Source organism: Tribolium castaneum, chromosome 3 (assembly GCF_031307605.1).
Source record: "Tribolium castaneum strain GA2 chromosome 3, icTriCast1.1, whole genome shotgun sequence".
Taxonomy (NCBI): Eukaryota; Metazoa; Arthropoda; class Insecta; order Coleoptera; family Tenebrionidae; genus Tribolium; species Tribolium castaneum.
This window is the reverse complement of record NC_087396.1, coordinates 19,763,607-19,784,315: the sequence shown is the minus strand read 5'-3', so window position 1 is coordinate 19,784,315 and position 20,709 is coordinate 19,763,607. Positions and strand designations below refer to the sequence as shown.

Below are 20,709 nucleotides of genomic sequence, written 5' to 3'. Positions count from 1 at the left end.
TAGATTTTTCCAAATGCAAACACAATTATTCAAGTGCAGAAGCAGGTTACAAAGACTTTTTCAATGTACTATCCACCAACAAAGAAGAAAAAGAGAGAGTCTTAAACCTACATTTTTATGTGAAAACTACTAAAGATGCTCATATTCTTCTAGTATCTTCTAAATTTGCTGTTGATGGTCATAATCAGTCAGTATATGAAATAGTGATCGGAGCAAATAATAACACCCAGTCTATTATTCGGAAAAAAATTAAAGTAGACGAAAAAATTACGGTTAATACAAAAAATTATGTGACAGAAAAGGAATTTCGTTCTTTTTGGATACATGCAAATAAATGTAAGTCAGAAATGTAATAACAAATTGAACCGATTTATTTGGTAAATATAATCTTACAGATGGAGTAATAAGTGTAGGACTCGGAGGGGCCGAAGAGGCGTTTATGGTGTGGCAAGATCTTAATCCATTATCAATAAAAAAATTCAGTTTTGGTTCTTACATCAATACCACTGCACAATGGTACTTCAATTGTCCAACAGAAGCTCGTGGCGAATTAAATGAGGAAAATACAAACACTACGCTTGTATGCGGTAGTGGTTCTGATAAACTAAATATTTTTATTAGTTTAAAGTTGCTTCTATTAATTATTCTAAATAGTGTGTAAGATGTATGCACATACGCTTGCGTGTTTACATTACCAGAATAAATTTTTGATAATGGAATAAATTAACAATTTATTTTTGTTTGTCCTCCAACTTTCCGCAATCATCTTTAGATTCCGGTGCATGCAAGTTAAGATAAAGCCCAACGGAAGTGTTACTGTCTGCACCGATAAACCCTCACTCGTTTTCTATGCGACAGTTTGCTTAAAATGTTCCTTAATGCAGTACTTATTTTTTTGTTCTCTGGTTATGCCACCAACGCAAAGTTTTATCACAACATCACAGGTAGCACTCTTATTACCTTCCGAAATGACTTACAACAATTTCAGATTTCGCAAAATGCAAAATTTATTATTCACGTTCCGGGAGCGTCTATAAAGACTTCTTCGAGCTGAACGAAGAGCCTCAAAACGGCAGTCTCTTAGATTTTCATTTCTCGGTGATGTCTCCCAGCGATGCTCATATTCTCCTAGCACCATCAAGCAATTTACAAAAAGGAGACCCTGTTTATGAGATAGTGATCGGAGCTGGGGGTAACACGTTCTGCGACATCCGCAGAATGCAAAAATCGGGCGTCAAAGCCACCGTGAGAGTGAAGGGGTTGTTAACTGCCCTGGACCCACAATCGTTTTGGATTCATATCAGTGAAGGTAACTTCGCAATTAAGTCATAACACACAATTAAAACTTGAACACAGATGGGGTAATTGAGGTGGGGAAAGAAGGCGAAGAACTGGCGTTTCTGTCATGGATTGATCCAGATCCTTTGCCTTTGAAAGTGTTCAGTTTTAGCACCTGGCCAGGAATTGAGGCAAAGTGGTTCTTTGATTGTCCGCGTGAGAAAAACGGAACCGAAAATTCCAAGGTTTGAATCGCAGTTTGTGCAAAATTCCTCAATAAAGTTTCCAGATGATAGAAAAACCTCTGACACCGTTGGAAAAATTAAGGCAAGATCTCTTATTTTATTACGACCCGTATGTTCGGCCCGTTAAAAATGCAACAACTATCACTACGGTTGGGCTAAAATTGGGCACAAATATTGTGACTCTGGTGAGTTCGTTTCCAAAATAATTAACACTTATCGGTGTTATTTTTTAGAACGAGTACAAGTCGGTTTTACAATACAGCGGGACGATTTCATTGGTAATAAGAACAGTGCTTTATTTCCCAATAGGTGAATACAAAGTACATTGTTTCAGACATGGCATGATGAGAAATTACACTGGAACACCTCCGAGTATGGCGATATTAACACCCTCCATATTTTCCGTCGGGAAATTTGGATTCCCGAGCTATTTCTCTTCAAGTGATTTTCCATGTTTATTTTTTTTGTATTCAAACCCAGTTGCAGTGCGATTGCTGAAAACGGCGAGCTCTTGGAGGACACAATGTTAACAGTGAACTCAACCGGACACGTCAAATGGATCACAACAATCAACATTAACTCCTGGTGCAGTCCGGACGATCTCGGCCGATGGCCAAGGGATGAACACCAGTGTGACATAGTTTTGGGTTTTTTCAACGAATTCCAAAACCTTCAACTAGCGTTCAATGCAAATGAAAGCACATTTGTAGGACTTGTCCTTGCGTCTAGATTTATTAAACATGAATTAATTGCAGAACTGTCCGTATTCCTCCAGGTGGGCGATTCTAGAAGTTGAGAGTTTCTCAAACAGAGGTTGGCAAAACTCCTCCGTCCGAAATTTAAATAATTTTGACCCTCCGGGGCTCACGTTGCATCTCAAGTTGAGGAGAACGTCCAACTCTTACACCATTATTCTGTTTACTCCATTTTTCAGTTAGTTGAGCGGAAAATCTCGTGACTGTGTCTTACTTTGTTTCAAGTTGTTGCAGTGTCTTTACTGACTACGTTCTGGGTCTCACCTTTCGGATACCTGAAATTATCCTTAGCCTGTTTGCCGCTAGTTGTATCATCGGTTGTTTTGCTTACTCTCGGAATTTTAATTCCGACACATTCGCAGCAAGTGCCAAATCTTGGTGAATTACAATTACAGTGAATACCAGAAATCTAATTTTCTTTTTTCAGTTTTATTGTACAGCTACAGTTTGGTCGCAATCATGCTTTGTATCGTAATTGAGACGTTTGTTATTAACATATCGCGGAACCAGCAAAGCTGCGCTCTCCCTCATTTTGTAACAAAAATATTGCTTTCAGTTTTCTTAAAAATGTTCCTCTGTTTACCGGCCGTAAAAGTAAGTATTTGGGTGTTACTTTGGGCGGAACTAAAATTGTTTCAGTCTTCGAAACAGTACGGAAATCTGAACGATTCGCTAAAATCGAAGGAAAGTCACCAAACCATGTGGATTTTTCTGGGTGTTGTGATCGATCGAGTTGCGTTTTTCGTGTATTTAGGTTTCGTAGTTTACGCACTTTGTGTTACTTATTAGAGTTGGGCGAAAATAAAACTGTTGTTAGATTGGCAATCATACAATTTATTATACAGGCTTTCAAACGAACAATATGCGGAGCGTAAACACATCAGTCTTACATTTATATAAGCGGTAAATAGCAATATAATATATTTAGCTTATCGTAAAGATTATACATTCCTATCAACAAAATAGTGTTAAATACAAACGTACTTGTCGTCTTATACCTTCTTACACTTCATTTATGAAAATATATCGCACACAAAATTTACACTATTCAACTTATTACAGATATTACACGTGAATCGGAAAGCAACAGTAACAGAGAAATCACATTTAATTTCGTACTGTCAAAAGCAAAAGCTTCGAGACTTTAATCGTTACTGATATGCTTAAAATAGCAAGTTATAGCAAAAATATGCGCGATAAAAAACTTCAATTACCACTTTTAAAAACCTAACTAAGCGTGGAAAAATATTCTGTATAAAATGCTACCTAATGATTCTTTTTTGGTCTGATTCACACAGATATGTGCACCCGATTTTTGAAAGTATGAGAATGTGTGCTACCTCGAAAATTAGTGAATCTGAAGGGGTTCAATTTTCAATTTAGCACCGAGAATCTTAATTAATAAACACTTTAAAACTTACAGTAACAAATCGACAATAAAATTAAAAGACACTGAAGAACAAACTATAAAATTATCAATAGTGGTCTATTTGACTGTTCATCCTAACTATTCTCCTATACAATTATAAAATTAACACAGCTCAGATTAAATGGTAGGTTAATTTGAGATCTGTCCTAAATAACATGGAAATTAACGTTGCAATTTGACCAAACACAAAGGCTAAAATTTTGACACGAAATAATTGTTCAACGCAATACTTAACTGATTCAACTTGAGTTTTCCTTCCCCTTGGAATCTGGAAAAAAGCAACCAAGTTTTTCAAACAGGGCAGGGACAATAACTTCCAATATTGACAGTTGTGATAAGAAAAATCAAAAATAAATAAAACAATAAGTTACCTGTAGTGTAAAAATTTTGTACTATTGTGATATCTCTATTTACCGGAATCTCCAGCCGAGTCTCCATTAGTCAGCTGTTCCTCCTTTTTCTCTTCCTTTTTCTCCTCTTCCTTCTTCTCCTCTGAATCTTTCTTCTCTTCGGAGGACTGTTTCTTCTTGTCCTCCTTGTTCTTGCCCTTGGCCGGAGTCGCCGGCTTAGGCTTGGGCTCTAAGCTTGGGTCCAGGATAAGTTTGCCGACGTTTTTCCGGTCGTGCATTTTTTGCATAGCTTCCGCCACGTCTTCAAGCGCCCAGGTGGAGTCGACCAACGGCTTGATCTTCTTCTGCTGGAACAGTGCGAAGACTTCTTGCACGGCCTTGTGGACGAACTCGTGTCCGCCCTGTTGGAACAAGAGCCGCCGCAGATTGAAACCGGAGATCGTTCGGTTCTCGTCAAAAAGTTTCAAAGGGGAAATTTTATCAACTTGCCACCACTACAACATCCAAAATCAATTAGTGCGACAAATGCGCGTTGTACTCACGGAGCGAGCGGCGCTGAAGAAGCTCTTGGTCTCGCCCGTCACCACATTCGACGAGCCGTAGAGAATGTACTTGCCCATGGGCTTCAGCAGGCTGTAGCCTTTGTTGCACTCCTCCCCGCAGAGGCAGTCCAGGACGATGTCGATGCCGTCGGGGGAGACTTTTCGGATTTCGCTGACGTAGTCGCTGCCACGCTCCAGCAGATGATCGATGGGCGAATTTGCGCTTTTTAAAGCTTCGTGCTTGCCCTTGGAGCAAATGCCGAAGATGGTAACGTCAGGGACAGTTTTTGCGAGCTGCACTACGGCCTGGCCCTGAAGCAGCGAAATAAACTCGTTGACTAAACGCAATAAGCGAAGACGCGGAGAAATTCAATTACGGATGTATAAGATTAAATTGGGAAAATAACGTCGTAAGAAAGCGGCCGTTTTTTCTAGCTTTCGGGATTAATTTCTTGCCACTTGAGAATAACGAGTGGTTAGAATTTCTCGGTCGAGACGTCGATGAGGCGGGTGTTTCCTTTCAAATCAAATTAAATGCTATTTCGAGCAATCTCGGTTGCATTATGCTCGTTTATGTAATTTAAACTTGAATTAACAACTTGATTTAAGGACGATGCACACGGCTCGAGCTGACTGAAACTACAATCACGACCTGATAAACATAAGCTACCAAATTCTCAAATAATCTACAAACTAAACACGCAAATACAGATTTACTAATGATTTCGGTAAAAAATCGCTTAATAAAAAACGTAAAACTGTTCAAATAACAACAACTTTAAAGAGTTATAACACTGAGGAGCCAAATAATACTTCAAAAGTGTTTCATAGATAATTTTTTAATGAAATATGATTGAAACAGACCGAACAAAATTTCTGATTTTAAGTAATGGTGAATGCAAGGCAAACAAAACAATTACAGGTAGATAAAGCATTAAATTCTCAATAGTAAAAGATAAAGTTAATGCAAAAATATGGAAAGCTGTAGTTTTTACCAATTTCCCACGAATTTTTCAAGACGCTGAGAATATTGTTGAAAAATAAGTCGAAAATGATGTTATTTTAACGTTTTTATGGAGATTTTAAATTAAAAACTCAATTATGTCACATTATTTCGGCAAAAGTTACATAAACAATCGACCAAGTGTATTAAAAATAGTTTTTTACTTGACTTTTTAAAGCGTCTAAGCATATTTTTAATCTAAAAACTAGATTTTTGCAAGATATGGAGACCGGAGCGTTAAATCACTAAATTACATGGGTCCAATATGCGAGTGTTTCGAGAAACAGTAATTATTTTGAAAAATTACGTCAAAAATAAATTCAAAATCCACAAATGAGTTTAAACGTTGTTATTATTAACTAAAAACTACTTCTTAGAGTTAAAAAATGATTTGTATTATTTTTATTTGAAATACTACTTCGTATTTTTTAAATACTATACCTATTCAGCTCACTCGCCAAGCGGCCGTGCGAATGCACAAAGTTTAAACTCAAATTTTTTGAAAAATATTAAAACAAAGTCGTTTTTTTACAATTGAATGTTAACCCTAGGTTAATTTATTACCTCAAAGGCCAATTTTTATCTCGATTTAAATATTTATAACCAAGTTATAAAGGGTTAAACAGAGTAATAATTTTAATATTTAATGGAAAAACTTAACTTTTAAACGTCATGAAAAAAGTACAGTATTACAAGTAGGGTAAAATCATTACCACTTAAGTGCAAGAAATTCAATTAAAAATTATGACATGCCAAAATACGTCATTCCAAAGAAACACAACAGTAGAGAGTATTTTGGGCTTTATGTAATGAAAATATGAGTTTAAAAACATTATAAATAAACTCATAATGCCCTCTGACCGATAATTGTGCACTTTACCCCAAGTCTCATACAAAAAAAAATATAAAAAAATTATGAACAATTTTTAATAAAAAATAAAATGAGTAAAAAATTACGTCATTCCAAAGAAACACAACAGTAGAGAGTATTTTGGGCTTTATGTAATGAAAATATGAGTTTAAAAACATTATAAATAAACTCATAATGCCCTCTGACCGATAATTGTGCACTTTACCCCAAGTCTCATACAAAAAAAAATATAAAAAAATTATGAACAATTTTTAATAAAAAATAAAATGAGTAAAAAATTAGATTTTTTTCAATGCCACTCATTTTTTTTAAATTCATGTATAATGTTGCTAAGGCCCGATATTTATTTCACACGATTTAAACGTATTTTTTTTAACTGGCCTGTGAGATAATGACTCAATTTAGGAACAACATTGTAAAGAAAGCATTTAGTTTATTACTTTAAAAAAAATCCAATTTCAAATTTAGCATTCACGCGCAATATTAAGTGTCTAACTGTTGAAGCTTGCTTCCAGTTTATCTTTCTTTTTACTAATTGTTAATTAATTTTATTAGTTGTTCTTCATCAACTTAGCGTAACTTTTTTACTGATCACCTCAGGCCTAGCTCGTTTCATCCTCGAACCGCCTGTACACAGCTACCTAAAGTTTGCATCAACAAAAGACTAATTACTTTTTGATTATTAACACAAGATTATCAGTTTTTGTAAAAGTGTATTTTTTAAATCAATCTAGTTCATAAAATATTGTTAAAATGCGTCCCTAACGGAACATACAACTGAAATCACCACTCTATCTAAAAAAGCCAATGCACACATCGATATCTCTTCTCACAATCTATTTGGCTTGAGGAAGTGTTCTGATATGACGTCTGTTGCCCAGCTCAAGTACAACAGAGGAAATGGAACTTAAAACATTGGAGATATTTTATCGTGTTCGTGTAAGAGACACAAATAAGCAAACAATCGGAAAAATGTCTTGTGTGGCTTAGATCGGATCAAACCGACCGCTATTATTTCTATCAAAACCCATCAATAACACTAAACACCGTGACAATAATAGCCGATACAAATTATGATAATACGTCTCGTTTATCAACCTGACGTTTCGCTCCTGCTATCTCCCATTTGCAACACATGCCAATAAATCGCCTTAAAACCAATACAAACCCCCGGAGAAGTTTTAAAGTTAAATCTATTGAAAGCAATCGACAGTAATCATCCCAGTTGCACAAGTCTCGGCTCGCATTCCCCGTTCGCCTTTTATTTAATAAAAAAAGTAATCGTTCGAAATCAACTGAAACGATGAGTAGAGTAAAACCACTTCTGGCGAATTGGATCAGGAAAAATGAATTCCGGATGTGGAATATTAAAATAATGAAGACTCCTCGCGAATGTGTGTTGAGTGAGTTAGACAGTCTGTGGAACGTGAGCGGAAATTTAAAGGATCGTCGCATGGAAGAGGCCCTTCGGACGCGCCGCCAGAAGGAACGACGCTGTTTTATTGCTGCGTGTGGTGGCGATCAATACCTGCGTCGTCTAGTCGCGTCTGGATCGTTTGCCTATAGTAACACCCATTCCAAATTGCCACCACACGGCTGTCGGTCACGTTCATAATCTTAACGGCGACGCCACCACCGGAAATTCCCTTTTTGTGCCGATTGGACAGGGATTTAACTCGCAAAAAAGGGGATTAGCCGGGAGGTCGACGACCCGCGTCTGGAAGGCAGGGACACTTTCACGTGTGGACCTGACCTTACGCGGAAAGGGAACGTGTGCGACGACGTTAAGGGATAAGATCAACATCAAAAAGGGGCCCAAGAAGGCCTAATGATATTATCCCTAAGTGCCTATTTAGTTTCAAATCAGCCGACATCAAACGATTTTTTTTGGTGCCAAGCCAAAGCTGTTCATAGATGTACTGTTTCTTGTGTTTTTGAATGAAAAAGTAATAATGATGACTGATCTGGTGATAAATCAAACGAACAATGTAATTTGGTTCAATAAAATTGGCGAGCTGAGGTGATTACAGCGGTTACATTAAAGAATAATTATACCTTGTATTCAAGCTCTGACTGGTTGATAGCTACTATGAACAATTGGTTGAGCTAAAAAATACAATCTTTCAATAAATAGGAACCGAACCACAAATATTGCTCCAAAAAGTAGACTAATCCAATAAGTTAATCGAATTATAAAGAAATAAGGAAACTATGAGATTGAATTATTAAGTGAAGCGACAATCACTTCCTGGACTTTATTTTTTTTGGCTTTCTCTAAATATTTTGGCAATGGCTTAGTTTTTAGAACAATTATTTTTATCTGTAATAATATTTTTCTGATTTTTGCAGAAAACAAAGCTTTAGAAAAGGACCTTCTATGACAAAAAAATTACCGCAATCACTTGTTAGAATTTTAATATTTTTTTTAGTTTTTCCAAAATATTATGACAGTGTCTTCTTTCTAGATTTAGGCGAAGTATCCGTAAGATTTTACTGATTTTTGCAATAAAGCTTATTAAAAGAAACCTTTGACTAAAAAATAATAAACCGATAATCACTTGTTAGAGATTTAGAGTCGGTTTACAGAAGGCGAAATTAAGATTTAATTCAAAATTAAACTAATTCGAATTAAGTTACCATTTAAAATGCATTGACAAATGTCAAGTTAATCGCGATTAAAATTTAATTGGGATTAAAATATTCTGTAAACCGGCAGTTAATCAATTATTTGGTTTTTCAAAATATTTTGGCTTTCAGCAGTAAAATTTTCTTGATTTTTTCAGAAAACAAAGCTTACTAAAACGGAATTCAACTGTAAAAATAGTGAATTATTGGAATTTAGAATTAGAATTAGAATATTAGAATTATTTTTCGACGAATTTTCCACAAAATGTAAAAATAGTGAATCGATAATCACTTTTTGAGGATTATTACGAATTATTTTTCGACGAATTATTCGCAAAATATTCCTGATTTTTCTTGAACCCAAAGCTTATCAAAAGGGCCTCCAATGGCAAGAAAATAGTGAACCAACAATCAATTTTTTTCTCAAAAAATAGCATTAGTGCATTTTTAGAAGAACTGTTTCTAGACGAGTAAAAATCAAAAATGCACCTAATTTTTTCAAAACTTACTAAAAGGAACTTCCATTGTAAGTGAAAGGACAATCACTTTTTGGGGCTTTAATTAATTTCCTGGTTTTCTCAAAATATTGAGGACAAGGTACGTTTTTAGACGAATTACTTTTTTGGTGAACCAACCGTAAAATTTTTCCGATTTTTGCAGAAAACAAAGCTTATTAAAAGAGTCTTTAACTGTAAAAAATAATAAACTGACAATCACTTTTTAATCAATTATTTTATTTTCTCAAAATATTTTGGCATTGATTCGTTTTAGACGAATTATTTTTCGAAAAATTATCTACAAAATATTCCTGATTTTTCCTGAGCCCAGAGCTCAAAGAACCTCCAATGGCAAGAAAATAGTGAACGAACAATCAATTTTTAGGGTTTTAATTAATTTTTTAGTTTTCTAAAAATATTTTGACAATGGCTGGTTTTTAGACTAATTTTTTTTTGGGCGAATCAACCGTAAAGTTTTCCAGATTTTTTGCAAAAAACTAAACTTATCAATAGAGCCTTCGGTTGAAAAAAAATAGAGAAACAATGATCACTTCTTTAGTGAATACGAAGAAGTTCTTGAGACTTGCTTCTCGATTTTACGTTTTTGTTACATAATTAAGAGAGAAAAGGGTCTAAATGCCTACAGTTTCTGTGATCTAGGTGGTTATGAGCACAGTTACCCAACAAATTATTTTCTTAGACCGAGGGTGTTCCTAAAGTTCGTCAATCGCCACAGTACCTTTAAAATTCCATTTTTAAAAACCCTGTAAATTATTTATCCCAAAGTGTGATAACAGCTATGGCGCCTATTTGCCATAATTACGTTTACAAAGACTTTCGCCAGGTTCGCCTAACGCCTGAGAGACGAACGTGTTTAGTTTGATAGTTTCTCATTAACTTTGTAACCCAAAATTTACAAGTGTTTGTTAAGGACCTTGTTAAAACTTTAAATTACTTTGTGTTTAATCTCCAAGTTTATCACTTTGCCCCTTACCGAGCGTCATTCTTACCAAAAATTCAATTTGTTAAATTAGTTAATTCAATAGAGAACAAAGCTAATTTCATCACTGGCGCATACATTTTTAAAAAGTGAACACATCTGAAAATAGCCACAAAAAGTAAACACCGCTGCCGCAGTGAAGTACACGTCTGTGTATTTTCGTGTTGCACGCCCCTTGAATAAACATTTTACAACCCTGCAGTGCAGTCATCCAAAGGCCTTAACATTGTAAATGTTTATTTAATTGCACATAAATAAATTTATTCGAGTTCGGTGGCGAGCATCCGGATTTTCCGATTGTAATAATCCGGGAAAGTTTCGTGCATGAATTTAAAGGCTGAAGGAAGACGCCGCCGTCCATATGGTGCGTCGGGACATCGCCGAGCGGCGTCTGGACGCGCCCCTAAGTCCTAATCAATATGAATCTTAAAACGGCCAGACTGAAAGACGCCGTCGCGGCGCCTGTGACACAAACGGGAAACACGCAGTGCAAACACCCACAACCTGTTGCTGGGGACGGCGGCGGAGGCGGCGTTTCATTAAACGAACGCAGCTGGCATCGCGACGCCACACTCCCAGCCCGCTAAACGCACCGATTTCACGCACAACAAAAAACAATTACAAATAGCTAACGAAAAGACACTGTTTCATTTCAAGATTGGGACAAGCTCTGCAAACATTTGTTTTAGATGAGTGGACAAGCTGGGCTCCAGCACATTAAAGTATCTTGTGTTTGCGCTTCTTCTGATTATTATTTATTTATCCCAACTTACGAAAATAACCGACAATCAAATGCGACTTTAATTAACAGCAAGGCATTTTTTACGTCTCCATAAATTAGGAGATAAATAAACATAAGCAAATTAAAAATTGTATTTTTCCATACTCTCTCTTACGGTACCTATCTTAAAATGAATGCAATAATAAATATTTAATTGGTTAATATTTAATTATTAAAAAGACAAAAAGAAAAATTCTAAAAACATTCACATATACAGAATGCTGATTTCTGTGTGTAAATAAAAACTCTCAACAGACGGTGAGTAATGAAAAAGTGGAAATAAGCGCAGTTATTGGTCATGTAAGTGTCGAGGAAAAGGCATTTCTTCATAAAAATGACGAAAAATAACTGTTTATTTTTTATTGTTAAGAGATTATCCCGCAAAGGTCGCGGCCGTAATACTCAAAAAATACGAGCACACACCTAAATATTAAAAACTTTGTGGTTGAGAGGAGACGAAGTAATTTTCCTTGATTATTACATTTCGTTTCCTTGTTTTTAATTAAAATTATCGCCCTTTTTAACTTTCCATGAAGATGGAAACAGCGTTATTTGCATTTATTTACATACATCTGCAATAAAATATCGGATATTCGCGAGATAGGAGGAAACTAAGTACACAAATATTTTGTTTTTATCACTGCTTTAAATTAATGCGGAGATATGAATGCTGGGAATATTTTGTTTGGAACGACGCGAAATTTAATTTTGCTTGTGATTTGTGTTTATTTTATAAACAAAATTATCGCGGCTTTCGTTAAATTCCAGTTGCTTCATTTCCGATTAAGAGCTGATTAATTTTTTATTTATTAAATAACGCAGCTTGAACAATGTAAACACACAAGAGAAAAGTTTCGTTTCGTCGTAATAATCTCTCTTAATTTAATTTTATTTACTTTGTTGTGCAAACGTCGCAATATTTTATTTTCTCATGAAAAATCTAATATAAAATGTTGGGAACTGGAAGTAGGTTAACCGGGAATGGAATTTGATTCTTATTAACTTACCACTCCTCCTCCGACCGAGTGAACCAGGATGGACTTCCCCTTTGACAGTCCTGCTACTTCAAAAAGAAGAATGTAAGCCACTGCGTAATTCATCGTGATGGCTGCGGCGTCCAAATGAGAAATATCTTTGGGTAATTTGAACACATATTTGGCAGGGACGGCCACAAGTTCGGCCCATGCTCTGAATTCTGGCAACGCAACGACTTGATCCCCCACCTGGAAGTAACAAAACCGTGAAAACGGCAATTAATCACGTTTTTAACTTTTGCATTTGCCTGACTTTAATTTATCTCCGACTCTCAATTGCTATGACTGTACTAAAAGACGTTAGTTTTTATTTGTGCAAGTCAGTAAAAAACGAAAAAGTTTCGCGACTTGTGGCTGGAATCCTGCAAAGAAATAGATTATGCCAAAGAAAAAACCGAAAAGTTCAGATGCAGCTTGGGTTAGTTGAAATTGAATTGTACGCCTGACTATAAATACAGCCTTTCTTTATCTTCAATTTCTCGGCTGTCTGGCCCAACAATCGGCCCATAATGCTTGGGAGTCATGTTTTCTTTCAATGTGGGGATTAATCCCGCGTCTGCTGCGCCAACTAACTCTTTTTCATCGCGGATGAATTTTTCATATACTTTATTGGTAGCTGTGCGCAATAATCCGTAAGCGCTGAATTTATAAATAAATTGTCGGTCCAGACGGAAATTTATTTGTGTTTACAATCCAGGAGTGCGCCCAGTTGCTTCCAGTTCAGTAATCCTCTTGATCGGGCTCACTGATAGGAAGCTAATTTAATTAAGTGCTAATCCAATTAAATCTAATGATCAAAATTTAGCTCGAATCAAAAAGCGTGCCACCAAACAGCGCAATCAATATGAATTTTTCAAACTTTCTCAGAAAAACAAATTAACTTTGGTCGTGTTTTCGGGCCTAAATCATTGATGGAGGGCAGATGGGCTTCACCCCCTGCCCCATTAACCCCACCACATTACCCGGATATAAAATGTAGTTCAACTTGTTCCGGGGGATTTTACGAGCACCCGCCCTGCCTGGTAACAAGTTTTCTCCATTCAAGGTCACTAAATGAAAATTCAACACGCACACCGACGGAGAAAGCCCTAATGATAAAATAATCGAAATCGAAAAATAACTGAAATGTGTTGAAACTGAAACTTTGTAAAATGGGACGTCAAAAGTGACTTTGGAAGGGAACCTTTTAGTCTCTGGAGTCTAGACGTGAAGAGAAAATAAAATTCACTCCCGGAAAATAATTTTGCAAATGTGTGAATTACTCACCGCAAATCCTTCGACACCCTCTGCCACTTGTTCTATCTCTCCGGCGCATTCAAAGCCAAGAATAAAAGGGCATTTTGGGGGCGAATCAATTGCCCCTTGGCGCACCATCAAGTCTTGGAAATTCAAGCCGCTGAAAAGTAGAGAAAAGATTCCATTATTATGCTTAAAGTTCATTAAACTTTGCGGCGTGTGGAAAGGATTCAATTAAAATTGAGATCGTTATGGCCCATTTGGCGCTCGTAGGAATAACGATCATGCACACTTTTTAGATAAATTCAATAAAGCGTAATGCTAGTTATCACAACCTAAAAGTCATTACGTATTTTTTGTTCGTTTGTGATTGGAGTGACTATAAGAAAGCCAATTTCTGACGGAAAATGCATCTGCCTAATGACTTCAGGCATATTTGAATTAGTCTCTCTCCTCTTGTTATCGTGAAATAAATTAGTTCTTAAAGCTTCATTACTTTCAGTGCTCCTGAAATCTATTCCTGGACAATCTTATGAAACGCTTGCAGAAATGTGTAAAAACTAATTATCACTTCTTTACTCATAAATAAATTGAGCAATACCGAAGAAGGCAGTATTAATGATGAATGAAATTTTTCATTCATTTAAAAAATGCCCCCATTTTCAGCATTTTCAGTTGAAATTTATGTAATTGGGTGAGTTTATAACGCAATCTGATTGCAATTTTTACATTACAGGTAGGGACAAAATTGTTTGGTGCATAATTTATACAAATTCCTTCTTGTTTTCAAACAGCTAGTTTGTTTTTATTGTAACCTGATACAGTTTTGTTATTGGATAACTCCGAGGCAAATTATCGATGTGGTTAGGCTACACCGTGGTTAAGATGTAACAAGATAACATAAACAAACTCTAATTGTACAGTCTAATACATCTTGATGTTTTGACGTAAACTCAAGTATTTATTTATATTCCGCTGAAAAAGTTACATGTCAATAACAACTACCAGCACAATCTACTTCTATTTGTCTCACAACGTAAAAACATCAATTGAACGTGTACCGCATGTAATTTTAGAAACAAATACACGTGCTACTTGCGAGTGCAGTTTTCTGCAACATCTGGCTTAGTGAAAAATAAACAAAAACAGCTTTTTATGATACAAACTGCTCCAAAAAGTTTGATTGTTATTTTAATATATTCTGAATTTTAAGATTATGCTGTTTGAGGCCTGAAGTTTTTTTAAGTATAAAATTAGCCACTTCACTCTTGAAAACAGAATGGGGTAGTTCAGTAGGCAACTAAACTTCTCTGGTGTGAGATATGAACGGCTGAAAATTGCAGCTATCCATTCGGATTATTACCAGCCCCTCTCCCTAAGTGAGTGTGCAAAAAATCCCCCGAACCCTTTCAAACAGGCCGCTACCCCGATCGGCCGTGATTTATTTAGGTGACAAGTGCTGAGTAATTTATAATGTGCATCAGAATCGCACATCACGAAGGGTCGAACAACAGCTTTGGCCGCCGTCCAAAATCTAACAAGTTGTCCATAAAGCTCATCTTTGTTTCACCGAAATGACTAACAGTCTATCACAATTTCCCCGCTAATAAAAACTTCCCTGACTCATCCTCGCAGGATAATTAAACAGTGGAACCACTTAATTTAACTCGCGAATAATTAGTAATTTAATTACGTTGCGTTTTCGCACGTCGGAGACTCTTCAGTTCTTCGTAAATAATTCAATATCGGGTGCCAGTATCGTAAATTACAACATCCGGTCACGCCACGATTAGGAACACAAAGAAATCAATTTTTATTTCGAAAATATCTCGCGTCAGTGATTTATTTTCCGCAGATGGTGGCCATTTTTGCTTAATTATTGTTATTGTTTATACTGTAACAACAAATTACGAGCGGGTTTAAAGCGCGTACACAAACCGTTTAATAACATAAACAATGTGAGTGACGTCGGGGATCTAAAAATAAAACTGTCTTTTACTTATAAATTAACAAGAGCTCGGCACAAAAATTTGAGGCATTTCCTGTTTAGGAGAGACGAGTGGTCGCTCTTCTCACCCTCTGCCTTTATATGCTTTATTGACCGAATCGATACTTTGGTAAATAAAATGAACAATGGTCATGCAAGCACCACCGGCTGACAGCTGTGGCTTTGATAAATTGGAAATCGATACAATTCTTGTAGATTAACCCTCATGAATCCACAACTAATATCAATGTTGTAACAGACGACTCAATTTCCTTGTCATGAGTGAAAAAATCATATTAAGGCATTTGCACTGCAAGAAAGGCGCCGTTCAGACCGGAAGTGCATTTACCCCTTAGGATTGGCCAGACGGAAGGGTAAAAATAGAAGTGCAACATGGTAAACCGTCCATCACTCTTGTTGGTAAGCTTTATTAGGCGCTGAAAGTTATTGGGAGAGCGAAGATAAAGCTATCTTAAGTCTTCAAATTTTTCATGTCAGATAGGGGAGCAAATGGCGCTCGTAAAGCCCGCACTTCAGTAATTAATTTCATAAATAAAAATATTCCCTCCGTGGAAATTTATTTTATTCTCGTTGAATGAAAAATTAATGAAATCGTCGAGGATTAGTCAAACTATCTGTAGCTCGTGTAGAAATTCCAGTGAAAAAATGCGTAAATGATTATTTTCCAACGACATTCCATCGTTAATTGTAATAATCAATTCACGGTAGCAATATTAATTAGTCATTTTTACGATAAACAAAGTACTGTAAAGAAATGAAAAAGCTACAGTAGGTGTATAATAATATATAACGTTATTATATGGTAAAAGTCCATATTATGATAAAATACGTGCAATATGCCTCATGCAAGTTTCTCCAGCATTTTTTTGAAAAATTAAAGAAGCTGAAAATCCGGCTTTCGCGTAATTTGAAACTTTTCTAAAGTTTTTACGCCTACAATAAAAACCGCCGCAAGTGCTCCTTGTAACAAAATAGCACAAAGCCTGCCGTACCAAGCCATTACAAAACCATTATTTTGTATACAGGATACACTAGTAAAATTTATTATTTACATAATATTCCAATAGATTGGGTCTAGTTTATGACACAGCCAATAATGCACCATTTTGCAATTGATGACTTTGGAATTTATGCGAAATTTATTGTCCAGTTCAAATAAAACAACGTTCCAAATCACTTGAAAAAAATCCGAATAAAATAAAACTGTTTTTGTTGGGTTTTAAGCTGGTGAGCTTTTAACTGACAACAGCTGAAAGCAATCTTTAGTAATGCTGGCAGCAACTGGAAAGTAATAAAGAATATTAATGAGACGTCATTTTGGGCGAAATTGACAAGCTCATTTTATTTTGGCTTGCTGGGAGCGGAGAAATTTTTTTTCTTAATTATACCAAAAACTGGAGTTATTTCCAGTGGCTTATCCAACACACTGCAAACCCTCCGAAATCTGCTACAGAATTAAAGGATAGTGGCGGAATTAACACGAACATTATTGCTAGGGTGCACTATTATCGCGAGGGGAGATCCAATTTAAGGGTAATCATATTCATACAAGCATTTGGCGAAATAAATCAATCACGGGGTTTGATTTCGCTGAAAACGGGGAAAATTCTCAGTGATGACTGACGGTATGAGTAATATTTGTTGGGAAAGTCGGCTTTAAAAGGCTCAGTTTGGACACATATTGGTTCGTTAAATAATGGAACGGTGAATGTAATTTCACAAAACAAAAACAAGCGAGATAAAGATAAGTCATTGAATAAATAAAGCATTGAAAGTAAGCCATTAATAAATTGTAACCCAAGTTCAACGTTTAACGCTAGAATGATTACATCCGCGAATCGATACTAAAATCGTGTTAATAATGTACAGGGCATTCCAAGTTTTACCGCGTGATATTTTAATAATTACGCACCTGCGCGAAAAACAAAAATGTAGGCATTGTTCGCACCTTATAAGTCATTAGTTTATTTAATTTTATTCAGTTTACCCAATCGTGACGGTACAAATTTTTTGGCGGGTGGTGAAGTTTGAAGCACCCTGTATACAAAGATAATTTTACTTGGTGCTTAAAGTAGGGCAATTTCCGGTTGAATGATTCATTTATTGCAATCGGAATTTAGAATGCAAATCCGTATTTTATTTAAAACCCGGTTGTCAATATAAATCTAAAGATAATGGCAGTTCATGGCCAGGCATCGCTAAAAACCGGAAGTATTTGTATCTCGTCAATTTTCAAACAGTTGTCTACCTGAAATCTTTTTAGGAATTTTAATGAGCCTCGGTTATGTTTTGACGAAGGGTTGTGGCCGTCATCCACCAGTGGCTTAATTGTAAAATAGCAGCGGAAAAAGGCATCCTCTTTGTTGCATTCCATATCCACTTTTTGAATTATTTCCCAGCGACATGTCTGCTGAATCTAGCCATACTTCCTGTGTTTGAATCATGCATCTACTGAATTTGGTGTTGCGGTTATCATGATGTTTCATACATCGATTCACAAACCAACAAAGAACTTTTACTGTACACCAGGGCGGAATTTCCTTTTGTGGATAAATGATAAAAAAGCAATCACATGTTGGTCGTTGCTTAAAAGTTTATTTTGCGTTGATGTTCCACTTTCGTATCTTAATTTATGCACAAATTAATATAACAATGGTGGTGATGTTTCATCCATAATTAGTAATAACAAGTCCATTACTTAACTCGCGTCCTTATCGGATAAAAAAGGAAATGGTTTTGTTACGTCCATAAAAATCATAATTTATTATCAGCCCATAGAAATAATTATAAAAATTTATAAAAATATTACTGGCGACCTCACTTATCAACGTAAAGAAATGATAAAAAATCCTTACTAGAGACAAACATGTTTTGCTTTCGCTGCTTTGACGGGAAATTTTCCTGAATCTAATAAATCGCTACAAATTTTACGCACCGATGGCTGTATGAAATTTATTTATTCATCTAAAAAGCCACGACATGACTCACAAGATGTTTCATAAAGTGACGAGGTCTTATATACTTTGTTGCAATTTTCGAAAACAGGAATGGAATTGGTTTTGGGAGGGGAAGTAATTTGCTTAACACATTTGTTCTTAGACAAATATTTTCCGTTTTCACAATTATTTACTTAAAGATAATTGCGCACTTACTTACCTACACCGTTCACCTGCAATCTCACATTTTGCAAAAAATTTAAACAATAAAAGCAGTCATAAAGAACAAAAGTAGTGTTGAAACAGTTTCTGTTCAACTTCTAAGCCCATAAATCACACAATACGTTTTAGACTTTCAAATGATAGGTGAAAATGCTGAAATACTCGGCTTTACTGAAAGATATTCAGTTATTTTTGTTGACAGAGATAAGCTGCATCAAAAGTAAACTCCCTATTTATGTTTCCTCTTTGATTTGAGGGCTTATTATAAGAACTTCTTTGAAATAAATATTTAGACGTCAACTCAAAGAACACTTCTCCAAAAGAAAAAACTTGTAAAGGCTTTAATTAAATATAATTAAGCACAAAATCAGTTTCGCTGCGTGAAATGCGTGCTATTTTTCGTAAAGTGCATAAATTTTGAAAAACTTTTTCGGAAAAAATGATGTACGAAAAGTGCCACGAGCAAATGAAAAATGTATTTTGACAAAATTAAATCACAATTTTATCAATATTTCAAAATTGAAAAAACGACAAAAATCATGTAAAGGTGACCAAGAAAGGGCGTAATTCTAATGAGTTTTCATCGAAATTGAAATAAATTGTCCTTAAGCCGCTTTAAACAAAACATTTTCGAAAACTTTGCAATAACATTGTCATAAAAAGCAAATGCTTCACATGGTTTAAACCATACAGATTACAATAAACAGTTCATTACACTTGGCAATAAACAATAAATTAATGAACGCGTTTAATTTCAGAGAAGCCACACAAACCAATAAACTAACTGGGAGTGAAGTATTTTTACTCGTATTTTCAGTTGTGAATGATGGGATTGGTGTGAAAACGACAGTTTCTCCTCTTCTTTTGATTGTTCTAATTAAAAGCCGCATTCCTTGCATTGTTAAGCATCGTGTTTTAAGACGAATTAATTACTATAGCTCGTAGTAATTAGCCCAATTGAATAATACATTAATAAAGAGAAGAAGTGACGAAGAGGCGAGAAACGAAAGAAAATCGATGGCAAAAACCGAAATTGCGATAAAGATAAAACATATCGCGATCGAATTGATTTCGCGAGGCGTGTAGGCTGCATTTTCGCATCAGCAGACCGCGAAATAATTAAAAAAATCAATAGCAACTAAAGCCTTACCATGCTTTGACTCGGATCAAAACCTCGCCTTCGTTGAGAGCAGGCTCGGGCTTTTTGAGTATTTTGACCGACTTGAGGCCTCCGAATCCGTTGAGGACGACAGCCCTCATTTCTTTCGGGGCTTCTTTTTCTTGTTCAGCAACAGGTTCGGCTTCGCCGGTGCCGTTCTCTTTGACGTCCTTTTCTTCAGTTGGGGCCTCGGTCTTCTGCTCCTCTTGCGTAGTGGGGGCGGTTTCAGCTTGTTCAGACATGGTGCAAGTTTGGAGAGCACACGCGGAGGAAATAACGGTTATGCACTTTATGCCGGCCGGCTTCTCGTTGAACAATGAAGAATGTAACAGGTGCTAGTCGCGCTTAGGGCGCGCCAGTCGCGTGCGCAAGCGCCTTAAGCCAAATAAAAACAAAACTACCCCCAAAAAGATGCAACTGGGAGAATACTTGGTAAATATTTTGGCAGAGCAAATGTTAAATAAGTAAATACTCGAAGATTTTAATTCAACAACGATGCTTCAAGCTAGCGTTTGGAGCGGCTTCTGGTAATTTTAAGCGCCACCCTGTATATCTTCGAGTCAAAAAAATCAAAAAATTCTTGTTGCGAAATTAAGTCAAATCGTAACAAGAAAAAACACAAACTAACGGATTTGGGATAAAAAGTAAATGTTTATTAATTGGGTTAAAACAATTTGCTTTTGAAAGCCTGGCAAAACGTGTACTATTTTTTTCTGTTAAAAGAAAAATGACTTGCTA

The 20,709-nt window shown here is 35.9% G+C and overlaps 3 protein-coding genes across 6 annotated transcripts in view; 2 read left to right on the top strand and 1 right to left on the bottom strand.

Moving 5' to 3' along the window:
* LOC660307 (leucine-rich repeat-containing protein 15) overlaps positions 1 to 730 on the top strand; it is a 30,561-nt gene extending 29,831 nt beyond the window's left edge. For both annotated transcript variants that reach the window (XM_966550.4, XM_008197318.3), the window contains exons 5-6: positions 4 to 336; positions 396 to 730. The gene's annotated coding sequence lies outside the window, so the exon portion shown is untranslated. The remainder of the gene's footprint in view (positions 1 to 3; positions 337 to 395) is intronic.
* Positions 731 to 773: 43 nt separating this feature from the next.
* LOC660371 (neuronal acetylcholine receptor subunit beta-3-like) lies at positions 774 to 3,103 on the top strand. 2 transcript variants are annotated; one of them, XM_015981414.2, is made up of 11 exons: positions 774 to 944; positions 989 to 1,309; positions 1,357 to 1,523; positions 1,568 to 1,708; positions 1,757 to 1,801; positions 1,858 to 1,964; positions 2,010 to 2,229; positions 2,279 to 2,456; positions 2,504 to 2,656; positions 2,706 to 2,872; positions 2,930 to 3,103. In XM_015981414.2, exons 1-11 carry the CDS (start codon positions 869 to 871, stop codon positions 3,065 to 3,067), a joined length of 1,713 nt encoding a protein of 570 aa, XP_015836900.1. In that variant the 5' UTR covers positions 774 to 868; the 3' UTR covers positions 3,068 to 3,103. The 2 variants fall into 2 exon arrangements, with proteins under 2 accessions (XP_015836900.1, XP_008195544.1); XM_008197322.3 differs by having other exon boundaries at positions 775 to 944; positions 2,918 to 3,103.
* LOC660431 (synaptic vesicle membrane protein VAT-1 homolog-like) lies at positions 3,089 to 20,312 on the bottom strand. Of its 2 annotated transcripts, none has more exons than XM_966662.5 (6): positions 19,963 to 20,312; positions 13,677 to 13,806; positions 12,384 to 12,599; positions 4,600 to 4,911; positions 4,079 to 4,551; positions 3,089 to 3,975 (listed from the first exon to the last, which is right to left on the bottom strand). In XM_966662.5, exons 1-5 carry the CDS (start codon positions 20,211 to 20,213, stop codon positions 4,114 to 4,116), a joined length of 1,347 nt encoding a protein of 448 aa, XP_971755.1. In that variant the 5' UTR covers positions 20,214 to 20,312; the 3' UTR covers positions 3,089 to 3,975; positions 4,079 to 4,113. The 2 variants fall into 2 exon arrangements, with proteins under 2 accessions (XP_971755.1, XP_008195541.1); XM_008197319.3 differs by having other exon boundaries at positions 4,122 to 4,551.
* Positions 20,313 to 20,709: the final 397 nt, after the last annotated feature.